The 21,481-nt window shown below is 37.0% G+C and overlaps 1 protein-coding gene across 3 annotated transcripts in view; it reads left to right on the top strand.

Moving 5' to 3' along the window:
- VAV3 (vav guanine nucleotide exchange factor 3) overlaps window positions 1-21,481 on the top strand; it is a 335,219-nt gene that overhangs the window by 68,598 nt on the left and 245,140 nt on the right. For all 3 annotated transcript variants that reach the window (XM_033093029.1, XM_033093027.1, XM_033093028.1), the window contains exon 2: window positions 14,253-14,369. In XM_033093029.1, the coding sequence (XP_032948920.1) occupies window positions 14,253-14,369 (117 nt within the window). The remainder of the gene's footprint in view (window positions 1-14,252; window positions 14,370-21,481) is intronic.

The raw sequence follows: 21,481 nt of genomic DNA, 5'->3' as shown, positions 1-21,481 counted from the left end.
TATGTTGAGATATGATCCCTGTATTCCCACTTTGCTAAGAGTTTTTATCCTAATTGGATGTTGGATTTTGCCAAATGCTTTTTCTGAATCTGTTGATATGACCATATGATTTTTATTTTTCATTCTGTTAAATGTGGTGTATTATGTTAATTGATTTCCGGGTATTGAACCAACCTTGCATACCAGGAATGAATCCCACTTGATCATGGTGTATGATCTTTTTAATGTATTGCTGAATTCTGTTTGCTAATATTTTGTTGAGGATTTTTGCATCTGTGTTCATTAGGGGTATTGGCTATAGTTTTATTTTTGTTTTTTTGTGATATCTTTGGTTTTGGGATCACAGTAATGGTAGCCTTGTAAAATGAGCTTGAGAGCCTTCCCTCCTTCTGGACTTTTTTATAATAGTTTGAGGAGAATGGGTATTAATTTTCTTTTTAATGTTTGGTAAAATTCACCTGTGAAGCCATCTGGTCCAGGGCTTTTGTTTGTTGGGAGCTTGTTGATTACTGATTTGATTTCATTGGTAGTAATTAGTCTGTTTAGATTTTCTGTTTCTTCTTGATTCAGTCTGGAAGATTTTATGTTTCTACAAATTTATCCATTTCTTTCAGATTGTCTAATTTGTTGGCGTATAGTTGCTTGTAAAATTTTCTTAAAATTTTTCGTATTTCTGTGGTGTCTGTTGGTACTTCTCCTCTTTCATTTCTGATTTAATTAATTTGGGTCCTCTCTCTCTTTTTCTTGATGAGTCTGGCTAAAGATTTGTCGATTTTGTTTATCTTTTCAGAAAATCAGTTTTTGGTTTCATTGATCTTTTGTATTGTTTTTTGGGTCTCCATTTATTTGCACTCGATTTTTATTATTTCCTTCCTTGTACTCCCTTTGGGCTTATTTTGCTGTTCGTTTTCCAGTTCCCTTAGGTGTAAAGATAGACTGTTGATTTGAGATTTTTCTTGTTTCTTTAGATAGGCCTGCATTGCTATGAATTTCCCTCTTAATATTGCTTTAACTGCATCCCACAGATTTTGGGTCTTTGTGTTTTCATTTTCATTTGTCTTGAGGTGTGTTTTGGTTTCTTCCTTGATCTCATTGTTGACCCACTTGGTATTTAGTAACATGTTATTCAGCCTACATGTAGTTGTGTGTTTTCCAGTTTTCTTGTAATTGATTTCTAGTTTAATAGCACTGTGTTCAGAGAAGACGCTTGATATGATTTGAATCCTCTTAAATTTATTGAGACTTTTTTTGTGGCTCGGCATATGGTCTATCTTGGAAAATGTTCCATGTGCGCTTGAGAAGACTATATTCTGCTTTGGTGTGAAATGCTCTAAAAATATGGATTAAATCCAACTGGTCTAATGTGCCATTTAAGGCCACTGTTACTGTGTTTATTTTCTGTCTGGAGGATCTGTCCATTGGTGTCAGTGGGAGTAGATAATTTTTTTAAAATTATGCTCTAAAAATATCGATTAAATCCAACTGGTCTAATGTGCTATTTAAGGCCACTGTTTCTCTGTTTATTTTCTGTCTGGAGGATCTGTCCATTGGTTTCAGTGGAAGTAGATAATTTTTTAAAAATCAAATACTCTTTTACCCTGTGATTTCTGTTATAAAGCTGGACATAAGTACTCCTGGGAAAAGTATTTCTCTAGACGTAGAAAATCAAACTTCAAAAAGAAGCAAATATTTAAAATTTGGTATAGGAAAGTATTAATAGAAAATCATTTAAAATATTATAGAATCTTGCTCACAAAATAAATCACAAGATAAAAATATAGTGTTACAAATTAAAATGTTCAGTGACAGAATAACTGACAATATGGACATCTGACTCATTGAGTATTTTCTTCATAGGGTGACCCTTGAGCTTTAGCAAATTGACCAAGTTTTTTACTATAAATACCTTTTTTATTTTTGCACTTCCTGGTTTTGGCTGCACTATTCTAGTTGACTCCATCCAGAATCATCTGGAAGATTCTTTATATTAGCCATAGACTACAGGCCAGATAGCACTTAGTCTTGTCCTAAAGCCCATGTAGGTGGGTACATGGAAAAGAAACAAGTAAAGCTAACATTGAAATACTAATGCTGACATTTAAAATGGGTATTGGACCAAAAAAATAGTAATTATGTGATGTGATGGAGGTGTTAGCTAATGCTAATCATTTTGCAATTATAAGTGTATCAAATCAACACATTATATATCTTCAACTTACACAGTGTTATATGTCTGTATATCTCAGTAAAGCTGGTAAAAGGAGTAAAATGGGTATAGGAATGGGGGAAAATCTAGGCCAAGAAAAGTTTATCTTTGTCTTCTTCAGACTTGAGAGAGAGCATGGAATATGACATAAAAAAAGCCTAATAACTTGATTTGCTGAAATTCAGGGAAAAAAGTCTACTCACAAAATAATTTCATAGCATGCTTATAATTTTTAATGAGTGTATATTAATTTAGTACATTTATTGCAGTCTTTAAATATAAATATATAGTAGTCTGTCCCCTATTGATTTCATAACTCGCTTATTGTCTTTTTTTCTTACTTAAGTAATATTTTCCATGTAGCTGAAATTCAGATATAAGCTGAAGTTGAAGAAAAAAAGAGAACCAGAAATGTGAGATACAGGAAGTTTACAAGAGAATGGTGAAGAGAATATAATGATGCTTGCACTTCTACAAGTACTTAAAGTTATATTCTAATCATTAGACTCTGAACTTGGGAGAGGGGCTTGTCTGTTTTCTCTGATATCTTTGGTACTATCCTTGTATCAGCGTTGTATCTTTGGAATCAGCCTGTGCTTAACAAAGTGCCTTGTGCTTACTGGGCACTCAGTGCTTCATGTATGAAATGAGTTAATGAAACTTACTTTTCTCAGAGATTGTCTCACTTACTGTGTTTCCCCGAAATTAAGACCTAGCCAGACAATCGGCTCTAATGCGTCTTTTGGAGCAAAAATTAATACAAGACCCAGCCTTATTTTACTATAATGTAAGACTGAGTCTAATATAATATAAGACTGGGTCTTGTATTAAGTTTTGCTCCAAAAGACGCATTAGAGCCGATTGTCCGGCTAGGCCTTAATTTCGGGGAAACACGGTAATACAACAGGTCTCTTAGGGATGTGATTATCCCCATTTTATAAATGGAGAAACCAAGACTCACATGGGTTAAATGATTCCCTAATAATGACAGTTCCACTAACAATGGTATTCCACCATTATGACGTATTAGTTATATAAATCAGGAATATGTTTTTATTTCATTGGTCATTACTTTATAATAAATAACATTAAGCAATATTTAGTGAACAATTACTGCTCACTAAAATTACATTTGAGGTCTATAATTTCACTACACTGAGAACTATTCTCTAGAGGGAGATAGAATTATCTACATTTGATAGTTTGGGTCTTAGAAGTCAAGTAAACTTCCTAAGTTCACTTAGCCATTGGATGGGTGATTTGAGTCCAGTCCTGTCTGACTCTTGAACCTATTCTTACCCACTACACTAAATTATTTCCTTTCACCACAGAATTCTTGATGGCAGAGCAAGGATTTGCACCCAGGTCTTTGTTCCTGGTTCTTATTTTCCTATGTATCCAGTATGTAGTGTGTGTGTGTGTGTGTGTGTGTGTGTGTGTGACGTGTTCGGTGTTTGGCTATGTTCAGGACATATAACAATGAAGAAAAAGTTTTATTCTGTTACAATAAACTTTGGTACATTTTATATTGATATATGATTAAAGTGATATAGCATCTGAGAGTAGAGAATGACCAGCTCTACCTGGAGTTGTCAAAGAAGGCTTAACACAGAAGTGTAATTTGATCTGGTGTTGTGAAGGATGAGGAATATTCTAGGGAGAGGAAAAAGAAAGGATGAATAACTATGTAATTTATTGTCCAAACTAAACTTTTTATTTTTATTTTTATTTTTTTATTGAAAGGGACCCTCAGTAGTCACCCCCTATCCCTGGTTTAGGGGACTAAAGTCAAGTGCGGCCTGAAAATATTAAAAGAAAAATTCCAGAAATAAACAATTCATAAGTTTATTTGTTTCTCCTCTTAAAACATGTTTTTTTTTTTTAATAACAGCTGACATACAATATTAGTTTCAGGTGTACAATGTAGTGATTAGATATTTTTATAACTTACGAAGTGATCACCCTGATAAGTCTAGTACCCACTTGACACCATACATAGGTATTACAATATTATTGACTATATTCCCTATGCTGTACTTTATAACTCCGTGACTATTTTTATAACTGGCAATTTGTACTTTTTAATCCTTTTATCTTTTTCACTCATCCTCCAAACCCTCTCCCATCTGGTAACCATCCGTTTGTTCTCTGTATCAATGAGCTTGTTTCTTTTTTGTTTGTTTGTTTACTTTGTTTTTTAGATTCCACATATAATGAAATCATGTAGTATTTGTCCTCTGTCTGACTTATTTCACTTAGCACAATACTCTATGTTGTTGCAAAGAACAACTCTCTATGTTGTTCCTTTTTGTGGCTGAGTAATATTCCATTGTATATATGTATCACGTCTTCTTTATCCATTTGTCTATTGATGGATGCTTAGGTTGCTTCCATATCTTGGCTATTGTAAATAAGAAGTTGCACACTATTCTGAGTAGCGTGATGAAATTTCATGCTGTCCTGTTCCTTCCCGCCTAAGATGTGAATCATCCCTTTGTCAGAGTATCTACATTGTGTACACCCCCGCCTATTAGTTACTTAATAGCTGTCTTGGTTATCAGATCGACTGTCCTGGGATCTCAGTGCTTATGTTCAAGTAGCCCTTAGATTATTTAATAATGGCCCCAAAGTGCAAGAGTGGTGATTCTCACACTTCGAATATGACTAAGAGGAGTCATTAAGTGCTTCCTTTAAGTGAAAAGGTGAAAGTTCTCAACCTAATGAGGCATTTTAGCATCTCACATCATCATCAGCATAAGAAGAAGGGTACCATAAGATATTTTGAGAGAGAGAGAGAGACCATATTCACATAACTTGTATTACAGTATATTATTATAATTGTTTTATTTTATTGTTAGTTATTGTTAATTTCTTATGTGCCTACTTTATAAATTAAACTTTGTGATAGGTAAGTATATATAGAAAAAAACAGTATATACAGGGTTTAGTACTATCTGTGGTTTCAGGCATCCACTGGGGGTCTTGGATAAGGGGGGCTACTGTATAATAATTGCAGGAGGACAGTAGGGCTTAAACAAAGACTGTCCAAGGTAAATCAGGCCAGTGGTCTTTTTACAGAAATGCCATTCTAGGCAGAGGGAACTACACTTGCAAATTACTGTTTAAAAACAACATAATGACATTTTAATTGGTGTAGGATAAAAAATAAAATAAAAAACCCCACAAAAACCTACTCCACATCTGCTTTACAGGACTAGGAGGGCAATAGATAACCATTGCTGAGGAAGTAGCCTATATTAGGGAGAAGATAGTTCTAGAATGATCTAGTACAGTCAGTTTAAGAATGTGTATGATCTGAAAATATCTTCAATTTTTAGTGGAAAAATGGCTAAGTTGGGTGCAGATTTGGAGACTGTAGAAGTTAAGGTATTAGAGTTGGGGATAAAAAAGAGCAAAACATTTAATTCGGTCAGATTAAGTTCACTGGGAGGTTTGCCTCAAAGAAGGGAGACTAAAGGTATCTGGCTGTGTGAATTAACAGAACTTAGGTTAATACATCTATTTATTTTTTTTTCTTTTTAGATTTTTCTATTGACTCTGGAAATAAAAGACTGTTAATTTGATACTGAGCTCAAGACAGATATGGTGATAATGTGTCAGAGATATTGGTGATTGTTTGATTAACAGGTTTTCTAAACAGAGTACAAATCGCCTGAGATGGCAGAGTTTATTGGAAGGTTAAGAAAAAGATGGGAAAAATAAAAGACCAAGAATTATTTCCTATAGTTAATTAGGATGTATTTCTACTTGGCTAAGTATTCTACTTGGTTAGTATTTCCACAAGAAATATTATATAGAAGTATTGATATTTATTAAGAAAAACTCGTGTATATGCATGTATATGTATAAACATACAAATTATATATATACATATATATATGTATATATATGATATAAGTCAGAAAAAAACCTGACCTATAATTCAGGTCTTGTTAATATAGTGATTTTAATGCAAATTCTATGTACTCCTATTTAATGTAGGAAAAACTGCGACTTTATTTTAATAAAATAAATTGTGAAATAATGGGCAGAGCTAAAATCTGGGGTATAAATAATAAAGAAGTCTGTCTTTCAAGTAATAAAACCACAAATGATGAGTATAACTTGTATAAAATCAGGGATGGATAATGCTAAATTGGGAGGAGTATAGGTGCGGATTGAATAATAACAATTCAAGGGGTTAAAAATGTGGGTGGAAAATGGAATGCAGTTCGGTACAAAAAAACAAAACAAAGACTGATCTGCCTGAGAATAATTTTGTTCCAAAGTTCTTCAGTTATTCAGATTGTTCAAAATTATTCAGTGTGTAGAAGCAGCCTACTGGTAAGGCATTGAGAAGTAAAGAAAATGATGTGCTTTGTAGGTGAGGGAAGGAAGAGGGGGAGGTAGATCACTTAGGCCCGAGCTAAGTGTTCTGCTTATTTAATGGCAGGAAAACTCTTCTTGTACCTTAATATTTATAAATGGCCTCCATCATGGTCTCTTCTGTGCCTTTCAAACACTGTCAGCCAGCCTAAAAACGCCACTCACAATTTGAATTATGCCAGACTCTCAAATTCAGAGTCTCTCCTTCAAATAGGATAATGAGTGACCCATTAAGAAACGAGACTCTGAGAACATCCTTCATCAGACAGCCTGGCTGTCCATGGTCCTTGGCAGAATTGTAGTAGATCAGCAAGTCAACCTGGGTTGTGAGGCTATATGAGAAATCATTGAAAATTGTCTGCCCGTGTAGTATATGTGGGTTTATTTCTGGGTTCTCAATTCTGTGTCATCGGTCTGTGTGTCTGTTTCTCTGCCAATACCATGTAGAGAAAAGAAAGCCTCTTCAATAAATGGTGCTAGGAAAATTGGAATGCCACGTGCAAAAGAATGAAACGACTAGACTGCTATCTGTCACCATGTGCCACAATTAACTTAAAGTGGATCAAAGACCTAAATGTAAGACCTGAAACAATAAACTGCATAGAAGAAAGCTAAAAACAGAAATAAATGAATGGGACTATAGCAAACTAAAAAGCTTCTGCACAGCAAAAGAAACCATCGACAAAATAAAGAAGCAACCAACCAAATGGGAGAAGATATTGCAAACAACACCTCTGATAAGGGCCTAATATCCAAAATATATAAAGAACTCATACAACTCAACAACAGAAAAACAAATAATCCAATTAGAAAACGGGCAGAGGACATGAACAGACACTTCTCCCAAGAAAACATACAAACAGCCAACAGATACATGAAAAGATGCTCAACTTCACTAGCTACCGTGTTTCTCTGAAAAATAAGACCTAGCCGGATCATCAGCTCTAATGCGTCTTTTGGAGCAAAAATTAATACAAGACCTGGTCTTATTTTAATATGATATATAATATAATATGTAATATAATGTATAATATAAGACCCGGTCTTATATAAGACCAAGGCTTATATAAGTAATGTGTTATATAATTATATATTATATAATATAATAATATAATATCGGGTCTTATATTAATTTTTGCTCCAAAAGATGCATTAGAGCTGATGGACAGGCTAGGTCTTATTTTTGGGGAAACACAGTATTAGGGAAATGCAAATCAAAACCACAATGAGATATCACCTCACACCTGTTAGAATGGCTATTCTCAACAAAACAAGGAATAACAAGTGTTGGAGAGGCTGTGGAGAAAACGGAAGTTTCATACACTGCTGGTGGAAATGTAAATTGATGCAGTCACTATGGAAAACAATATGGAGGCGCCTCAAAAAAATTAAGAATAGAGTTACCATATGACCCAGCAATCCCTCTTCTGGGTATCTACCCCAAAAATCTGAAAACATTTATCTGTAAAGATACATGTACCCGTTCATTGCAGCACTATTCATGGTGGCCAAGACATGGAAACAACCAAAGTGTCCTTTGATAGATGACTGGATAAAGAAGATGTGGTATATATACACAATGGAATATTATTTGGCCATAAGAAAAGATGAAATACTGCCATTTGTGACAACATGGATGGATCTTGAGATTATTATGCTAAGTGAAATAAGTTGAGAACCGTATGATTTCACTCATGTGGGATATAAAACTGAAAGCAACAAATGAACAAGACAAACCAACAAAACCTGATAGACACAGACAACAATTTAGTGGTTACCGGAGGGTAAGCGGGGAGAGGTGATGGTAGAGGAAGGTAAAGGGGGTCGAATATCCTGTTTCCCCGAAAATAAGTCCTAGCCAGACAATCAGCTGTAATGCGTCCTTTGGAGCAAAAATTAATACAAGACCCAGTCTTATATTACATTAGACCCGGTCTTATATTATAGTAAAATAAGACTGGGTCTTATATTAATTCTTGCTCCAAAAGATGCATTAGAGCTGATTGTCTGTCTAGGTCTTATTTTCGAGGAAATACAGTATATGGTGATGGAAGGAGAACTGACTCTAGGTGGTGAACACACAATGTGATATATAGATGATATTTTATAGAATTCTACACTTGAAACTTATATAATTTTACTAACCAATGTCACCCCAAAAAATTTAATAGAAAAATATGCTTCCCTCCCGCAAAGAAAGAAATCATCTACTTTCCCTCAAGGTATCATTCCTCAGTTGGGATTAAGATAACTCATTTCACAATGAACTGTGGAGGTTTTTCCTGTTTATGTAGCCTCAAGTTAACACAGCTAGTCCATTATTGCTAACAATTTTAGAGAATTAGATGTTTCTTTCAAATAAAAAAAAGGGAAGCAATCCTGTTTGCATTTATGCATAAGTCCTGCTGCACTATACAGCCCTGCCCTCTGCTCCCCTCTCTCCAGTGTTGTGTCCTCTAGTCCATACTCTGCCTTGTGCTCATGCACACACAGTGCTATTTACCTGGAATACCTTATTAATATTTATTAAGCAAGAAAATGCTATTTAGACATTTTGTGTATCTTTAATTTTGGTAACTACTGTGTTTCCCCGAAAATAAGACCTAGCCAGGCCATCAGCTCTAATGTATCTCATGTAGCAAAAATTAATATAAGACCCGGGTCTTATATATTAATTTTTGCTCCAAAAGATGCATTAGAGCTGATGGTATGGCTAGGTCTTATTTTCTGGGAAACATGGTATCATGTGTAGGTACAGTTAATATTTTGAAAATCCTCAAATAATTTAATTTTGATTCCTAAAATTTTAATTCTAAATTCTAAGAAATCCTAAAGTTATCTCATATAAGTGAAAGAGATGATTTAGCAAAGTGGTCTAATTTTTGGTCCAACGTAAGGTAAGGTTATAAACTAATGAGATATACGAGTCTTTCCTTGGGTGTCATAAACCATCTCCGAAGGCAGAATGTTTTAAGCTGCTGCAGATGATAAAAAGGACTATCAGATGGCTTCTAATCTCAAAGAAGTTACAAACTGGAGAGAAAAACTTACACTGAAATAGTATTGTGTCAAAACACCAATCACATCTCTAGGCATAAAACCGACTCTTGTGTTCATCAGTTGTCTTCAATGAACTTTGTTTCTTGTTCTTAACAGAGTAAGATAAGAGTTGGCTTATTAGGCCTACCACAGAGAAAATTATAGAATTATCTGAGAGATACATAAGAGACCAGTTAGGCCTATCTTATTTACATTAACTCTTTCTGTTGCAGGGGATTGATTGCTTAAACAAAGGGTGGAGGTACTGGTTCATTTGATATAATTGGCTCATGTTATCTTGGAGCAGCAGCTCAAACTTTGGTTTCTAAATACATTTGCCATATAAATAGAAATAGACTTAGAGAAATGGCTGATTCCAGAACTAGAGCAGAGGAAGTGTGTACCTGGGACAACTTGATTTAAGAAAATGGAGTCATGTCAAAAGGACACAGAAACCAGTTCAAAGGGACTCCGGTGGTCAAATTTGGGACAATATGAACATCAAAAGGAATAATGATGACAATTAATTATTACACAAGCAAAAACAAACAAAAAAATTGCAGTGGGGAGGAAAGGGCAGGGGAAGCATTTCTTTAGGTAAGAATACCAGCTAATAATTATGGAAGGAATGATAGAATTAGATAAGCATCACTATTTGCAGTCCCAAATGGAATAACCGAAGAAAGAATTATCAGTGGATGCTAAGTCCATTGTGAAAAATTGTTGGGAACTAGGACAGCCACATGGTACCAAATTATTACCCCAAGTTTTTTACTGATATGAAGGGTATGTACCCCTAAAATAGAGAGATGTGGCAGTAACCATCTTGAGCAAGTGATCAAGCTTAGCGTCAGTAATAATAAGATAACCTAACGTTTTGTGTCTTGGGATGTGATGAAATACGAAGTTCACAGTATGAAGTATTTTTACCAAAACTGTTTAACTTGTGTGAATATATATACTTAGCTTTTTGGTTCACAGGAAATGCCAGTGATGGAGGAACAGATTTAATGACACCATGAGGAAATAATGAGACAAACGCAAAATGTGGAACATTTCTATATGATAACTAGTCTGGAGTCTTCAAAAAGTCAATGTCATTAAAAAAAAAAAAGGCAGTATTTTTAGATTAAAAGGTGCTGCAAAGATAAAGCAACCAGCTGCATTGCATAAAACCTAATTGGATCCTAGATTGGGGGCAAATAGAGTAAAAAGACATTGGGTGGGCAATTGAAATTTGAATATGGAATGGATATTAGATTGTGGAATTAATTTTCTTAGATGTGATAATAGTATTGTGGGTATGTAGGAAAATATCTTTATTCCTAGGAGATGCACGTTGAGTTATTTAGAAGTGAAGTGCCATGATGTCTGCAAAACAAATTTTATGAATAAATGAAGAGCTGGCACACAGAAGCACTTAGGGCAGTATGTGAGAGTTGTTGAGTAGATGGAGTGTTCATTGTATTCTTTCAACTTTTCTTTTGGTTTGAATTTTTAAAAAATACAATAAACTGGAATAAAAAATTCAACATGATGACAATAAAGCAGAAGTCTCGGGGTGGGTGGGCAGACTGGCAGGCCCAGCTCTGTCCAGGGCATCCACAACTGCCCATTTCCTCTGACCCTGAACTTTGTTCCTGTACTTGGAAAGAGCCAGACACCCAAGAGCATCGCATGAAGCATGATCCGAGTGTTATCAGCCAACTTTTGAATAACTGTGACAGTCTCCAGCTAAGATTCAGAGAGAAGCTTGGGGCAGAACCTTTTCTTATTCATTTTTAGCATTTCCAGGGTCTGGAATATTGTAGGCATTCAAAAACTGTTGACTGAAAAAAAATACGTAAATAAAAGGGGTGACCAAATTTGATGACTAGCGACCTTTTTCAAATCCAGTAAATATTTGTAGAATTAAATAAAATTGAACTGGTGAAGGGGTTAAGTAAGGTTAAGACTGGTTCCAGAAAGAAGGGGAAGAGCTGTTTTTAAAATTTCTCTTGTATGCATGCAATAATGACTACATTCCAGATCTATATATATATTTTTTACTTTCAGTAATACTTGCTTTTCTGAATTAAAGATCAAAGCACTTGAGTGGAAGTTTACTGTAGTTTTTCCTCTACCAGGGGAAAATTTGAGTTTGGTGAGAAATTTTTAGAGGGTGGCATGTGCAATTATGCTTTTGTTCCTTGGTGAGCTATGAGTTGAGCACTTAATTATGTAAAACATATTGCAAGAGAGCAGTTGCACAATCCCCAAGAGAGTAATTGTTGTCTATCTTGGCAGAATGCAAGGCTTTTAATCTGTAAATAAGCAATTCTGTGTGGAAGAGCTACATGCAGAGTGATTCTATGTTATAAAGGTCCTTTATGAATTTTTTAAAGTGAAAACAGTAATTGCACACGCCCATTGGCTGCTGCCTTTGTGCTACAAAGGGGTTGTGATGCTTCCCCTGTGGTTTTAACCTCTCCTGAAATATTTAAACATCTGCGAAGGATTCCTGTAAAGGGTAAAACTGCGTTTGTGTTAAGCCCATGAAAAATCTGAATGTTTCAACTGTAGAGGAAGTAAAATGTACCTTCTGTGAATTAAAAAACAAACCGAGATGCAAAACAAAACAAAACATCGACTTAGTGCTTAAAAAAAAGAAAACAAAGATGCAATAATTAGCTAATAGGTAGGTCTCTCACGTACTGGAGTGGAATAATTTTATTTTTATGTGTGCCATTGCAGCCCATCTTTCCAAACAGAATTAATTCGATTTCAGGATATGTGTGTACTTTGCTTGGGTGGAGCTGAGTCTTTTACATAATGAAAGTAAATTCTGTTGGTGTTAAGGGTTGTCCATAGCATCTGCCTTCCTTTTTGGCCCTCGTGCTAATGTTGGTGAGCTGAGCAGTAAGGTCAACTTCTCCACTTGACCACCAGGTCCTCCTCCTTTTACCAACTCAAGGACTTCATTTGGGTGACTGTCCCTCTCTCTTGCACGACTAACTTTCCGCTCTCTACCAACTTACTCCTAGCAGAGTAGAAACACGCTCTAACAGCCTCATTGCTTTTAAAAAGCCTTTCCTTGACCTGTCTTTCTTTCTGACTACCTCCTCAATCCTCTGTTCCCCTTTGTAGCAAAACTCCTCAGGAGTCTATATTCTGTCATCATTCCCTCTCTTTCCATTGTCTCTTGAACCTGCTCCACGCAACGTTTCACCCCCGTTGCCCACACGGAACCTGCTTTTGTCTGGTTGTTCTCATGACCTTCAGAGTCCATGGACAGCGTTTGGTTAAGATCTCATTTGACCACGAGCAGCTGCTGACAAAGTTCATCACTCCTTCCTCCTAGAAACACTTTCTTTACTTGGCTTCAGCGAAAACCCATGCTCCTGCTTGTTCTTCCTCACTGGTCACTCTTCTTGGTCTCTTTGTGGGCACATCCTCTTTTCCTGATTCCCCTAAGATGACCTGGCCCCAGATCCTCTCTTCAGTGTTCTCCCAAAGTCATCTTAGACAACATTATAGTGCAAAGCGTTCTGTATACTCTGAAGACTGCCAAATTTATGTCTAGAGTATACACCTGTACCCTGGCCTCCAGACTCGTATATCCAGTTGCCTGTGCCTCATATCACACTGGATGACTAATAGGCATCTCAAATTTAACCTAGACAAAGTGTGACACCTGGTCTTTCCACAGTTGTCTTTCACCTGGATTATTGCAATAGCCTCCTTTCTGTTTGCCTGTCTCCATCCTTTCTCCAATCCCTATCAGTCTACATTGAAAACAACATCCTAAAGCCCCCTTTTAAAGCATCTTATCATCTCCCTCCTCTGCCCCAAGGCCTGCAGTGACTTCCTGTCTCTGTCAGTGAAAACCTGTCCAATGAAGGCCATCATCCTCTGATCCCATTACCTTTCTAGCTCACCTCCTACCTTTCTCCTTGTCACTCCCTCTGGTCTAGCCACATTGGCTCCTTCCGCAGACACTCTGCCTCAGGGCTCTGGTGTGGGGTCCTACTGTGTTTCCCCGAAAATAAGACCTAACCGGAAAATACACCCTAGCATGATTTTTCAGGATGACATCCTCTGACCATAAGCCCTAATGCGTCTTTTGGAGCAAAAAGTAATATAAGACCCGGTTTTATTTTCGGAGAAACATGGTACTTTAGGCTGGGGTACTCAGGCCTGTAATTCTGCCATGGCTTGTGCCATCACCACCTTCAAATCCCTGTTTCTTCATCCTCTTCTCACTGACACCTTCAGTAGCCATCACATTTAAACTTCCCCACAAGCTCTCCTGAACCCTCCTCCTGGCTGTTTCTCTATTGTGCTTATTACTATATGAAAATGAAAACATTTACTTTTTTTGTTCTTGTTGCTAGGTTGGTTCTTGTCTGTCTTTTCTCATTAGAATATGAGTTTTATGAGGATAGAAATTTTGTCTGCCTGTTCACAGCTGTGTCCCCTCTGCGGGAGAGAGACTGGGTACTCGATAAATAATGCTGAAGGAATTACTGAAAAAAGCCGAGGGGTTCTTCCTTGCCATTTTTATAGCTTTCTGGGTGGGACAGAGGATAGATGGTATTCAGAATGATTCGCTACATACTAACGGTTGTTTCCCATTCCTCAGTTTCTCTGTTTGAAGAACATAAGGACATTCCTCACCGCCTGTTGTGAGACGTTTGGAATGAGAAAGAGTGAACTCTTTGAAGCGTTTGATCTGTTTGATGTTCGTGACTTTGGAAAGGTAATTACATTTTATTTTTTATATATTTATTGGAGAACATTTACTCAAATACTTATTGTTTCTTATCTTGTTGAAGTAGGAATGAGACGTAAGTGGTCTACGTGTCTGAATTATGTAGTTGAATTTCACATAGATGGCTTAGCCAAAAAATAAGTAGCAGTACCAACTATCTCAATGAGATTGAAATAAAGGGAATAACTTTTCCTGCTGGTTACCTAGTCGGGTACAATTACTCTATTTCATCTTTTATATAGTTCACTGGGCCCTCATGTCTGAGGACCAGTATTCTTTCCCTTCCAGTCTTCTCTATATCCGAAAGGCTCTGAATTTTTGGAAGTTGAGAATCTTCTGTTGAGGGCCCTTTTTCTGTTTTGAAATGGAGAAGACATGACTCACTGAAATGTTTGAGATTGTTGAATAACTCCTTTGCTTGGATTTCAGCAGATGTATGTTGGATTTCAATGATATTTATCACATGGAAATGTTTTAATGTTTATGGTTATTGTGTGTATACCAAATACTTGTGTATAATAGGTGACTGAAATCATCCTTTCAAAAGTTATGGTCAATTGTTTTGTAGTCACTGGGCGTAAAGTTAAATTTTTTACAAGTAAGAAGCCATAAAAGAGTCAGGTAATTAAGGAGACTTTATTTTAGTTCCTGCTGACATGATTGCATTTTGACAATAAGCACATAAGAAGGGAACAAATGAAATGACATTGAGAAGTTTGCCCTTATTCTTGTAATTCAGATGCTAGTATGTCATCAAAAGTCTATTTGTGGGTGACACTATTTGATTTCTTTTTTTAAGAATTAAAGTTTATTGGGGGTGACAATTGTTAGCAAAGTTACATAGATTTCAGGTGTACAATTCTGTAATACATCATCTATATATCACATTGTGTGTTCACCACCCAGAGTCAGTTCTCTTTCCATCACCATATATGGATCCCCTTTGCCCTCCTCTACCACCCCTCTTTCCCCTGTTTAATTTCTAAGATGGAACATTTTGGTTATAAAATAAAAATCCAGCAATGGATTGGTTTGCTTGGCAGTGGGAGTAAATAGCACAAACTTAGAACAGAAACATAAGAAATGTGATGCTGAAATGCAGCCAGATGGGGAAGCCACCAGGATAGGGAAGGGTTACGTTCTTGACCAAGAATCACTTTGCAATCTTCTGGAAGTCCCCCATCTTCTCAGTCAGACTACCTGCCAGCTTGGAAGTCTGCACAAAAGGAAATGGGTATAAGAACTTGGTTTTCAAGATCCCTTTTCTCTGGCAAGCTGTGCTTTAACTGCTTCGAGGTCCAAAAAATTGATGGAGAATAACATATGATAATAAAAATACAAGGAACTGAAAACAAGCTTCCTAGTAAGGAGCTGCTAGCATATTTGTGTGTGGCCATGAAATGAGGCTGTGAAGAGAAAGAGGAATCTCAGGTGAGGGACACAGTCCTTTTAAGCTGTTGACCCTGAAAAATTCCTTAACAGCTTACAAAGATATTTCTTTTTCTATCCTTTGAAACTTCCCCTGTTTTTGTTTTTTAAATCTTTGATTTTCCTTCCTTTTCACCCTGTCTTTTGGGGAAATGAAAAAGAATGGGGGAAATGAAAAACGGAAAAAAAGCCCCGGCTTTAAAAAGCTTTTCTAGGAGCTCTTCATATTTTATTTAAATTTACAAGAAATGGTCTTGACAAAGACTGGAAAATCATAAATTCTTTAGAAACACATGGCCTTGGTCTAGTGGAATAATAACATTGCATGCTAGGTTGATTAGACAATGGAAGCTTTGTAGGAGAGGTGAGGTTGTAAAAAGTTGAATGCAAAGGGATAAACTGTATGCTTCTCATGAGTAAATGTGTTCCTGGCTACTGAAAATATTTTGGCAGTGGGAAGTCGAAAACAGAATTAAACTTGGGATTGTGGCTGAGAACTTGATCCTCTACTTACCACCTTCAATTAATCACGTACATTTTTGCTACCGCCAAGATTGGTGCAGCTAGCTCTTCAGAACTATATAAGGCTTAAATAAACCACTGAAAATTGACGAATTTAGGGTGCTGCTCTGTAGTTTACCAGCATTACTGCTATTAAACATTATTACTCTAAGCAAAACCACCAATACCATGACTTACTGAACACTTTCAATATGACAGGTGGCTTTTCAACCTTCATGTATACACACACACACACACACACACACACACATGTATATATACAATATATATAATTAAATATATATAATTATATGCTATATATACATATATGTATTATATATATATATATATAATTTTTTAAATCCTCATAACAACCTATGAGGTGTAAGTACTTTTATTTTCCTCATTATACAGGTGAGAAAACCTGTACCTCAAATCACATATCTAATAGAGATTGGAGCAATGGTTTGAAAACAGATCTGGCTGATTCTTCACTGCCTACCATAGTACAGACATTCACATAGCAAGTACCATGGGCCAGCGTGGTCCTAACTGCTTTGCACATGTTAAATCAACCCTCAGACCAATCCCCACAGACACTATTTACAGAGCCTAGATTTTTCTGTAAGCAACGGACTTTGGATAATTCATGCAGGTTAAAAATTTTAAGTTTAAAAATCATGAATAAACTGTTAATTTAGAGACAAAAAGTTTCCTGATAGTGTGAAAGTACATTTTAATAGAATGTAGACAGGTGAGTTTATCTCTCTCCATTCCTTGGGATTTAACTCAATTTTCAGTTAACTTAAAATGAGAAATATTTATTCTGCGTGCTTCTCTCTGCCTCAATTCATACAAATAGTGAATCTAGGATTCGTATACTCTTATGTCTGGCACTTTTTTGCTCTGGAATATATTAATTGTGATAATGCTATCTAATGATTTGGTAGCATTTTGAAGCTTTCAGAGTGCTTGGGTTACTGACCTCATTTGCTTCTCAAAACAGTCTTGTGAAGGAAGCGAGTAAGTGTTACCATTTTTCAGATGAGGAAACTGAGTGATGGGGAAGTTAAATGGTGACTTGGAGGTCTCCGTTCTTGGGGACAGAGGAGGATCTGGAGCTCAGGCCTTCTGACTTCGCAGGCATCTGCTTTTCTTGTCTGCCATCTATGTCTTGGTCTCGCTGTTGTGTGGGTGCTCAGAGAAAAGGATGAACTCATAGGAGAAAAAACAAAGGAATTTACAAAATTAAAAAGCACAAGTGATGTGTCACTTGGCATCTAATTACACTGTATCTTTAGAAAGAGGAAAAACTTTAGGATACTGCACGAGTCTATATAATTGTGCTTAAGGTTAATGACTCTAAATAGACAAACGTTTCACAGATTCGTGTCCGGACACACACAATCAATTTTTAGTTGCTCTCCCCCTTTCCTCATTGTGGTGTGTTCTGCCTAATATTTGTCCAAACGTTTCCTGATTTTTGGGTTCAGGAAATCTGCCTTGAATCATAGGCTTTGATATGGATGTGTTTTCTCTTGGAAATCAGGAAAATCCTGGGGAAGTGCTAATCAGCACAAATCAATGATGATTTTTAAATTTAATTTATGAGATGGTGGAGAACGTATATTTTGGGCGCTCTCGACGTATTACAATTTTACCTTGTAGCGTCACCTTGAATTTTCAGTATTGAGCTCTTTACCCAATGTTAGTAGGGTATTCATTTCAATTCAGACTCATATGTCAACAAAAATTAGAATAGTTCTGAACGCTTTCTGTACTTTGATTTTTTTGAAAATGTCGCACACAGGTGGGGAATGAGCTTAGTGACTTGAACTTATTTAGGAGTCAACAGAGGCCTGAGGGTGACTGACTCCCACTCTCAGGATGGTTAAATACCAAGAAAGGTTCCGGAAAGAGGTGCAGTCCTTGTCTTGCTGAGTTTTGTCCCTGCTCTGAGGTGGGCAGAGCTTGGGTGTCCTTTTTAGAACCCTTATAAGCTTCTGTCTGGCTTGAGGGGTTTGTGTTTTTGTGTGATGCCGAAAAATCATTTACTTTTTTACTTTACAAAAAGATGAATCCTTTTCTGGCTTTCTAGAAACAAAAAAAGTAAAATCTTGTTGGTTGACTTCTTTGCTTCAAAAATATAATATTAACAAAGACCATTTTCCCCTTAGAATATTAGAAATTATTGATTCCTTTTTACATTGCAACAGGATCTGTAAATTTGCTCACTTCCATGCTGCCTATAAAGGGTTTTCTATTCCTATGTTCAGTTTGTCATTTTCTGATGAACATTTTTGCTGTTTGGAGACATTTCCTACTGAGTTTCTGTTGGCACATTTATAGTAGGACTAGAAGTAAGACCACTTCTAGTGGGTAGTAGAAACCAGGCCGTTGTTGCCCAGATGAGTGATGAAGGCAGCTCCTTCCTCTGGTGACTCTGGGTGGGTGTAGGGCCTGCTTTCTGCTTCCCACAGACTTCACATTTGTTGTTTCAAGTATTGTAAAGCACCTTGCAAGTGTAAGGTAACGTTTTCTTGAATCAAAGAGAGTCACACTTGGCCAAAGATAGTTCCAGCTGATTTAGTAGCAGTAGGAGAGTTTCAATGTGTTAAGGTCCAGGACAGAAGGAAGACATAGCATCGGCTTACGGGGGGGTCAGGGACACAGGTACGGACATTATTGAGAAGAAGTAGTGTCATGTTTTGGTTAAAAACATGGTTTCTGAGTTGGCTCTCAGTTTGAATTCTGGCTATATGCCTTATGAGTGTGTGATCGTGGGCAAGTTACTTAACCTCTTTGAGCTTCAGTTTCTTCATCTATAAATTGAGGTTAGATGAGAAATGAGATAATGCACGTAAAGTGCTTAACAGAGTATCTAGGTCCAATGCATGTACTATTGATAAGTAGTAGCTGGTATTGTTTTTATTGTTACTAATATTACAACTGTCATTACTAGTGTTAATTGGTTTCAGATTCACTGGTATATGTAGGGGTTGAATTGTGAATTGAGTGCCAGAACTAATGATATTGGAGGAGCAAGATTAGGAAATCAACTTTGCTCTTTCTGCTGTGGTATTACGTAATCTGTTTTATCCTGCACAGCCATCTTTCTCCCTCCTGTGGCCTTAGATCTCCTTGGAGAAACCACCCTTTTCCTTTTCCAATCATGTTGTTTGGATGATTTAATCAATTAGGCTATCCCATCCCTTTGACCATAGAGATGGGTTTGGGGATGGGGCAGTCACTCAGTTGGGACCCATATGTGTTAAGACATTTGCACGAGCAGTTTTGTTTTGCTCTCCTCTTGCTATGGAAGGGTGTGGAGGAGAGCTTGGAGGAGCTCAGCCATCTGGATATCACATGGAGTTTCAAATCAGACCCGGTTCAGAGGGAGCAGAGCTAAGGAGGATCCTAGTGGTATCATGTAAGGCTGGAAGCAAGCAGTGCCCAAAGCTCAAATACATACATCTGTGGATTTTTGCATGACATGAGCCAGTGCATTCTTCCTTTCTTTCTTCCTCAACCCAGTTTTCCTTAGTTCTTGCAACAAAAGTGAGAGAAATCCAAGGGACTCACCTCGTTTTTTCAGATGATTTCAGTTGGGTAGATATGTGAACCTTTCTTCTATTATCAAAGTTCCCTACCACTTGGAGACCATTCTGTAGCCTCAGCATCTTCTGTTGTATATAGAAGAGGAGACATGAACAGAGTCCTAGAGCATCTGTTTTGCAGCATGTAAAGAATCAAATAGATGTAGTCTCAGCTTTGTGGTAAATGCTTTCTATTCCTTATCATTGACTCAAGGGGTATCATGGATCTTCAGGTTGGGAGGAGTCTCTGAGTCATCAGACATCCTTCCCACGTTTGTCTGTGCATCACAAGATCAGGAAATGGGCACGCATGACTCTGCAGACCAGGAACTGACTTTCTCCTGATGCCCCCCAGCCGTGTCTGTATATTTGGACTGTACAGAATGATTTGAAAATGACCTGAAAACTTCAGGGTGAAAAGGACTTAAAAGAGCCTCTCACTCCATCACCTGGAAATGAATCGGGCTCAGGGATATTTACTGATTTGAACAAGGTGGTCTAAGAAGTCAGAAAACCCTGCAGGATTCTTTGTGACCACTGAGCTGTCACTTCACCCACTTAATCCTCAGGTTCCTCGTCTATAAATGGGATAATAATTTCTACCATACAGAATTGTTGTGAAAATAGGGTTAATTTATGTAAAATGCCTGGCATATTACTTGATAAATGATCAAGTGTATGAATTTAGATCCAGTCTAGAACCGATAGTTTGCATAGATCATTCAGAGTTCTGAATGTGGATAGGGGTAAAGTCAAAATGATGATTCTAGGGGCATTTTCCTGAAACTCAAGTTTATTTAGCTTGATTCTTTCTGGCTCAGAGTATTAAGAAAATTACAGTACAGACATGTGTGTGTATGTATATAGGCACACATATGGTTATTTATCCCTTATATTTTCCTGGGCTTTTGTGGTAAGAATATGTAGGTGTTTTTTTGTTGTTGTTGTTTTTTTTGTTTTGCATAGAGTTTAGTTCAGAGATCTGCAATGAGATTTTCACTGAAGATAGTTGATGCCATAACACTCATCAAATGTCCCTCCCATCGCCCCCAGGGTATAAAGCAAATTAGCAGCTATATCAGATTCAGGATTGGAGATTTGGTTCTTCAGCACTTTAAATACATTGCCATTTAAAAATAAATTTGAGCTTGCTGAGAAAACCAAGGGATACTTAGTTAACTTACTGTAGAAAGAGCTTTAAAATCGTTGTGTAATGGAAATTCACCACTCTCTATATTATCTCCATTAAGAAACTGTAGTGTTCCCCACCCCCCTACATAGTTTATTAGCAGAGACCTGCTTCTGTCAAGCCGTCTTTCCATTGTGAGCTCAAGTTTCTGTCCCATCTGTAATCCCTTACTGTATGTTTTAGGGGAGTATTTGCTCCGGCTGTGCCCTGCAGTGTGTGTTTTTTCACTTTTCCACCCTTCCCAGCCTGACTTGTCCACCTCAGAGTGTTCGTATACGGGTACAAAGACCTCCTCCCATCCAGGCTGTGCTGTTATGCCAGGCCAGCCTCTCAGGGTGACTGGTGACTGGTGAATCTCCATGTCCCCATGCCCAGCATCCAGACCT

Source organism: Rhinolophus ferrumequinum, chromosome 22, assembly GCF_004115265.2.
Source record: "Rhinolophus ferrumequinum isolate MPI-CBG mRhiFer1 chromosome 22, mRhiFer1_v1.p, whole genome shotgun sequence".
In the NCBI taxonomy this organism is placed as follows: domain Eukaryota; kingdom Metazoa; phylum Chordata; class Mammalia; order Chiroptera; family Rhinolophidae; genus Rhinolophus; species Rhinolophus ferrumequinum.
The sequence above is the reverse complement of the archived record's forward strand: the minus strand, read 5'-3'. Positions and strand labels throughout refer to the sequence as shown.